Source organism: Protopterus annectens, chromosome 8.part0, assembly GCF_019279795.1.
Source record: "Protopterus annectens isolate FY-2018-M chromosome 8.part0, PAN1.0, whole genome shotgun sequence".
Taxonomy (NCBI): Eukaryota; Metazoa; Chordata; order Ceratodontiformes; family Protopteridae; genus Protopterus; species Protopterus annectens.
In genome coordinates, this window is record NC_056741.1 from 477,175,575 (window position 1) to 477,183,421 (window position 7,847).

The window sequence follows — 7,847 nt, forward strand, 5'->3', positions numbered from 1 at the left end:
AGAATGTCATGTTTGTGGTAGAAGTTAAATTTGTTTAGTTTCATCAATTCATCATTGTCTTTTTTTTTCTTTTCTTCTCTTTAGTATCCAGAAGGACTTCGCAGCTATGACTACCTCCCCAATTTTGCTGTGAGGGGCCTGCACTATGATATTAATAAGGTGGGAATCTTTTGGAAAAAAAATAGAGGTTGTTTATAGGCAATTTGTGTATTCCAGCCTATTCTCTACAAAAGATTTGATCTGCAAGGAAAAAATGTAAATAGTGACATGTTAGTAACTTTTTTATAAATTTGAAGTTAATGTTCATACTCTTGGTTATTAGATATGATTGTTCTCTTTGAAATAATTTATAATGTATTTATTTTATTAGTCTATTAGAAGGCAGATAAATGTACAGTTTTTACTCCTCCTGCTTGGACTGCAGTATACAATATTTACTTTAGGCCAGGTATTGTTGGGTTCTGGGTAATGTATTTTCTCTCTCAAAATTTGATAGGGTCTTCTGATGAAGATTGATGCATTTCATTATATAGAACTGGGGACAGTGTACAGGTATGATATCCTTTTCCTTTTCACTTTCCATGATTTCTCCAAAGTGGGACACATTGTTTTTTAAGTAACTTTCTCTGGGTGTGTCTGTACGAACATGAAGTTTTGAGAAGAAAAATATGAAACAGTATAGCAAAAGTGAGTATTTATTTTATTATAGGGCAGATGAAGTGCTTGAATCATGCTTGCATACTATTAGATCATCCTCTTCATGGCAGGAGGAAGGGGGGGTTGGAGCAGTCTGTTTAAAAATACCCTTCCCTTTATGGGGCAATACATTGTTTATAAATGTCTTCCTGTTTCTGTATTTTTTTCTTCGTCTGTGTATCAGTTAAAAGTGTTACGAATTCTGTTATGTTACGTAAGTAATGCTCACTTCCCCCCTTGATACAGTGGAAGGAGTTACGGTGGCAGAATGAGAGATGTGCTTCCAGATGTAGAACAGTTAGCCAATAGAGTACAAGGTTTCGTGTGCAGTATGCAAACGCCTCTTGCCACAGAGGTCAGAAGATTCCAGGTTTATAAAATCAAGATTCCTTTTCTGTGTTCAGACCATTACAAGCTGTATACTACATTGGACAAAGTGTACAGCTGAGTGGTCCTGGAATTGTCCAACAATCAAGCATGTTGACAGTCCAGAAACACACCTGAGTGTGTATGGGGATTGTTCTAGTTAATAGAGAATGATAACAGATAAGGTAAATTTAAAAATATGGTAAAAATTTCGTAAGTACTTTATGTGGTGGTGAAGCATTGTTCAATAACCAGAGAGTAAAAAGTGTCCTATGTAAGCAGGTCGAGTTGGGAGAAGGTTTTCCTTGTCTGTTACACAGCATTTCACCTTGGTGTTTTAACTCCTGTCTTTCCACATCTCCAGGGGTCTTAAGCCTGTCCCTGATGAGGAGGTTTTGCAGCTTTACCAAGGAACTAACCACATTCCTCTTAATCATGTCAGTGGATTCTATGGCAAGGTAAGGAGGTCCAGAGCACTTTGTAATATTACTATCTCTGCTAAACAGCTTTGAATTGAACAGTACTCGCACACCCTGCCATCTGCAATTTAAGTAGTTTAAGACTATTTATGTTCGAGTCTGCAGGCAGTTTGTGTAGGCTATCCAGATTATTTTGAAAAGGAAGAGCAAGTAATGTGAAGGCCCTTTCCCATGCACTTGATTACTTTAAGTTTGTTATACAGGATACCCTTTTTAAGTTTTGTAATACAGAGCAGGAGAAGGATGTTTCTTTTCCTTTCCCTTTGCTGTTTTTTATTAAGAAATGGTAGGATAAAGATGACACCCAACTGGACAATAGTTAAAAATATGCAGCTCAAATACCATTGTAAGTGACAGACGCAGACCTTAGCCATTGTCCCTTATTAAAAGAGCATTGCAAACTGCAGACATTAGTGGGTCTTCTATGACTGAAAGATGCTGATAGTTCTTTGAGATGGTTTCCTGAATGGCAGATCAGAAAGTGAAATCAGAAGAAACATGGTAAACACACTGCAAGGACCATGGAGAAGATCAGAAGCTGACTGGGTTTGCAGTTTTTATGTTTTTATTATTTATTTCTACTTGTTAACTGTGGTAGTCCAACTGAGCTCAGTAGAGACCCTTTTCAGTGGAAACCTGGAGAGAAGTGCTCCGTAGCACTGAAAGTATGATGTTAAACATCATTTGACAATAACAGTACCAACAACATTTTGCAATGTTAGTCAGACAGAGTAATGCTGACTGGAAACCTTTATACAGAAATTCTAAATTAAAATAGATATTTGTGTGTGTGTGTGTGCGTGTATTTACGCATGTGTGTGTGTGCGTGTGTGTGTGTGTGTGTGTGTGTGTGTGTGTGTGTGTGTGTGTGGGGGTCTTCTTGCCTTCTCCTGGTAGGACCCTGAGTGAAACTTACATTTTAGTAGCCTTGCCCATGAAAGCAAACTAAATATTACTGCACTCAGAAGGCTGTCATAATCTTGAAAACTGTACAGGTCAAAATTCATCTAGTTGCTAAAACGACTGTCTAACAGAGCTCCTCATTAGCACTCTTCAAGAAAAATCTTGATGATTGGATGGGTAATAGGAAATTCACCCCGGGAATCACTTCTGTGGCTCTGCTTGACAGGGGCACAGGAAAATAATTTTCTTGGGTGGCGAAAGCCAGTGTAGCTTTTTGGCTAGGCTTGTATAGGCCCTAGGGCCAATAGCCTAGTACCTACCTATGAACCTAAACCTTGACTGGTATAATTATGATCTGTAGACTGGAAAGTCCTTTATGTGTAGCTGCAGAGAAAGGTAAATTGGTAGGGTAGATGGGAAGATGGGTAATTTTCTACAAAGCAGTGCTAGACTTTTCAGTTTTAAGACCCCCTCCATCTGTGGTAGCAGGGAACATATTGCTATGTAACTCACCCTTAACTAAGCCTGATATACCATCAGTACAAATGAATGCCACTAGGGTGCCTTACTTGAAACAACTAGAAATGATTCTAAACTCATTCTGTTTCAGAAGTGAACTGAAGAGGGTACCTGATGCATGTAAGCTTGCACTAGCATATAATGTAGGAAATGTAGGCTCAGGCCACATTTAAGAATACAAGCTCTGCTAGACCATAACAGATTTGTCAGCTGTTCATATGCATTTTTTTTCACAGTATCCAAGCAAAATGCAGTAGTCAGATTGTCTTGATGACAGTGGTAGTACATTTTATACTAATGCACTGCAGTGGCAGCTCTTTTCGCACACACTTTTTCAGCTGATGGACCTCCCCTATCATTTTAAATTTTGTGTTATTTTTCTGGTGTAACCCTGATAAATGCAGTAGAAATGTGAAGAACTCCGGATTGTTTCTCTTTGTGTTGGTAAAGAAATGCAGTTCCCCTGTCAGAATGGATCAACCAGTGATTTACTGATCACCCTTTCTTACCATCTGGGCATTGAACTATTTTGACTGCTAACAGTAAAGATTGATTTGTTACAGTGTTTTTTTGCTTGTTCAGTTTTAGTACATGATATTCATATCAGGCTTAATCTGTAAAACCTCTGTTGACTTTATTTGCATGCGCCCATTGTATTTGTGTCAGTAATGATGCTTATTGCTGTGAATGTGAATGTCTGTCCTTCACTAAAAATTATTGAAATGCCAGAAATATTGCTGTAGTAAAATATCTTTCATAAGTTCAGGATTCCACTGTGTTTGTGTGTTATCACTCCTGCTGTATTACCTTTCCTTATTCCAAAATAAAGAAGCAAAAAAAAAAATTTCCCAAAACATTAAAGTGCTATTGATAATTTTGACATTACACATAACACTGGGAAACACATACTGAACCTTCAGACCAAAGGTGGATGTTAAATTATAGTATTATATGTAGAAAGTTTCTGTGCCTACTTACTAGTTTTTTTAACCAGGTGTTACTGTTTGTCATCTTGATTTTATTTATGTTCATAATATAAATTATTTGTCTAGTAAAATGTTATGAAAAGTGTGAATTACCGAAGCCAGTCTTTTAGAATTTTAATATGTGTCTTTCTTTTATGGTAATGCATTAATTTATGTCTTTTAGGGAAACAAACAGTTTCATGTCTTTTTTGCTCTTTAAAAACAGTGTAACTCTTCACTTGACTATACTGGGTATTATGTTAAGAGAAAGGTGTTTTTCATGACGCCCTTATATTTGGCTTGTATTGACACGTTGGAGATAAAAAAGTGACAGCAGCTAATATGTGCAAATGATACTACAAAGAGTTAATGACTTTTAGTAGAAAACTGGGCATTATTTAATTGGAGCACATCTCTCTACTTTTAGACAGCTATTGCACAGTTTTTTACTCCTCTCACCATTTGTATAACTGCTCCACCCCCAAACAACAGGAATGGTTTCAAATGAGTTGTTTATGTCCTATACTGTCAGCATTCCCTCACATGTTTTCAGGAGCTTGTATTTCAGATTTCCTTCTGTGTACGACTAAGTCTTTACTAATTAAGATTGTGCTTCTAACGTTTTTGTTTACATATAACAGGGACCTGCCGTAAAGCAGTACATGGATATCTTTTCCATCCCAGAGATGACACTTCTTGCTATTACCAATGATTTTTTTGTGAGCAACGACATTGATTATGACCCTATTCACCTCTATAAGGATGTGACGGTATGTGTACATTTATTACATTTTGGTCTAACTATATAAAGATGCTAGATTAACAAACTTAATGCAAGAAATGCACAAGATATTACATTATTAAAATAATTGCTAGTCTTCATAAATTATCTGAAATAGTGAAAGAAAGGTACAGATAATATAGATTATATACAGATGCACATAATATGTATAGAAAGTTATGAATGTGTGAATGCATTATGTGTGAGCGTATGTGTATGTTTGTGCAAGAAGAAAAAAGTTGAAAGTTTGTAGGTGAGAAGAGTGTAAAAGTTCTCTGGGATTCAGCAAGCAGCTGTGCGGGAATAAGTTATTCCTGCACAGCAGGGACCATTCCTGTTCAGCATGCATATTTATGAAGGCACGCTGCCATGCTCTAAAACGGACACGGTTCCATGTAGGAGTGCAAGGGGTGTGTCTGAGAGCAGAGCTCTCACAATACACACGCCCCCTGCACTCCAGAATTGCCTTTCGGCAATTAAAAATGAGCGAGATCGCTTGTAACACCCCCAACCCATCAGGAGAACAAATCTGTGGTCAAAGACATAAGGGACAATCGTCCCTTCTAAGCATACCTCTCAACTGTACAGATTTTTGCAGAATGCCCTGATTTTTACCTCATATTTTTGGTGTGTTCCCCTTAAAATCTGTACCTTTCTGGCAAATAGCTAAGGATTGACGTCATTAAATAATGACAAAACATTTGAGTTTAAGACTCTACACATCCTTCAGAAAATTCATGCTAAGTTAAAACCTATTATTCTATCAACCTTTTAAGTTTGTAAGAGCAATATTTAAAATCTATTCCTATTTGTCCCCCCATCATTTTAGGCTTTGTCCAGATATTTTGCTGTAAGAGGTTGAGAGGTATGCTACCAAGCCAAACGTTATTAGGGCAACACAGGTAGCATAAGCACACTTCCCAACCCGTCAGAGTAAGCAATGTGGACAAAACCAAAAACGACAGTTGTCTCACAAAGCAGAAAGTTGATAAAATAACAGATTCAGCATTAGCCGAGATATTCTGAAGGGTATGGATAAAATAACACAACAAAACAGTTTTTTTTTTTTTTTTGGTTATAAATGCGATAAATTTTAAGCATAGCTGCTTGGGTGTGCCTGTTGCTTAGCTACGCTTAGTCCAGCTTAAACAGCACAAGAAGTTAAATAGCAAGAGACATCCAACATAAGCAGTGTTGCAATAGTGTGGTGGTTAGAGCATATGCTTTGTGAGCAGCCATTCCCGGTTCAATCCCCACTGTAATTGATTTGCATTTTATATGTGAAAGCAGTACATAAACATTTTTTTTAGTATTACCTACTAAATAACATATATTTGTTAAATGGAGTACTGCATTAGGTCTAGATGTGAGGTGTTAGTTTAATAAAGTCGTGAAATTCCCATATAAACACAAGTGCCCCATACAGTATAGCCACGCATGAATAAATGTAATGAAAGCACATTGGGGGATGTCAGGGACAGTAAACAAATTTATAAAATGTAATGAATGATGAATCAATGCTGTACAGCAGATAAGTCTATAAAATGAAAAATATGCAATGCTAATTATCGCACAGCTCTGCTTACCAAGTGTAAGCATTCTGTAAATATGACTGCTGAGCAATGAGTAGCCCAGCTAAGTGGATTTGCCCATCGGTAAGCAGTGCTGAACCTGTCCCTTTAAACAATGCCAACCGTAGCTAAGCAGGTTTTCCCATAGCTTAGCTTAGCTCAACATATTTAAAACTGTTCAATCACAGCAAAGTGCAGGAAATTGGCCGTATTTAAACCCCACAGGCGGGAATACAGCTCATAACTGGTTGTAGCTTCCCACTGTAGGCAGGATGGCAGGAGCTGGAGAGGGATTGCGCTTCCGGGCACAGCGCTGGGGCATACATGAGACCAAGGTCACGGTAGGACTCCTGGTAAAAAAACATGATGTAAGACTGCTGCAGGGCCAGTACCAGGGCTCCCAGTATAAAGCGGAAGCCTGGGACTGTCTTGTCCGTAATCTCACCAGTGCCACTGTTATCCCTTGGACTGGTGAACAGGTCAGGCACCACTCTGCCAACTTGAAGCAGAGAAAGAGGAAGCTCTTGGACGTGTGGATCCAAGAAGCAAGGCGGAGGGGTGATGTCCCAGCAGTGTGTAAGTAGTCATACCATTACTATTCATTAAAGTCCAGCATGTGTATGTGATGGATAGCTATGCCTAAATATGTCTCTATTTCCTTTACAGCTGCAACTGAGCAGGCTGTGAATCAGGAAGCCCATGCTAGTAGGCTGCAAAGGCTGCATCGTGAGGCTGGTGAGTAACAATCCTGCTTATAGTAGTCATACCAAATAAATATAAAGTAGTAGAAAGTCACCTGGCAGTATAAAAACTGATGTATGGGTTGTACCGAATAAACCAGACAATATGACAGTAATAGTCCCATAAGGTCATATTTAAATAAAACTGTAACTGCCTGGCAATAAGGCTGTAAATCCTGGACTGGTTGTGTGTACTCTGGTATTGTGTGGCATTTATTGTTGCATTCTGTGAATAGTAATGTTGTGTTAACCACTGTTACCCACACTGTGCTACATACAAAAAATGTCTAGGAATGTCTGTATAAGACTGATCTAAGTACAAGATCAGATTGTACAACCAAGAGAGACTTAGACAGAAAACACTGAAGAGATAAACAGCAATATCCAAATAGCACACTCTACTGTGACTTAAATTGTTGTATTTTTAGCAGACACAGCCATGGTTCGAATCCTGGGAGTTGGTTGTAAGCTGTACGCATAATCATACCTCTCAACTGTACACAGTTTTCAGTATGTCCAGATAATTGGCTCATATTTTCTGCCTGTTCCTCTGTCCCCCTGGCAAATCAGTGGGATGATCTCAGAATTGTAGTCACGAAATAATGACATATATTTGATGTTCAGATCTCAAAACCTTCAGAAAATGTATATTAAAACAAATCCTGTCACTCATGCAACTCTCTAAGTTTATGATAGCAATATTCAAAACATGTCCCTGTTTGTACCCCCATGTTGTCAAGCTTTGTCCAGAGTGTGTGCATTAAGAGATTGAGAGGTATGTGTGTAATATTAACTTTGAATCTGGGAATATCTGTAGAAACAGTCAG

General features: G+C 38.1%; 1 protein-coding gene across 1 annotated transcript in view; it reads left to right on the forward strand.

Annotated features, from left to right (window-relative positions):
• Positions 1–7,847, forward strand: part of LOC122808891 (5'-nucleotidase domain-containing protein 2-like) — a 232,633-nt gene that overhangs the window by 53,545 nt on the left and 171,241 nt on the right. The window contains exons 3-6 of the mRNA XM_044080003.1: positions 85–159; positions 497–552; positions 1,427–1,520; positions 4,570–4,698. Coding sequence (XP_043935938.1) covers positions 85–159; positions 497–552; positions 1,427–1,520; positions 4,570–4,698 — 354 coding nt within the window. The remainder of the gene's footprint in view (positions 1–84; positions 160–496; positions 553–1,426; positions 1,521–4,569; positions 4,699–7,847) is intronic.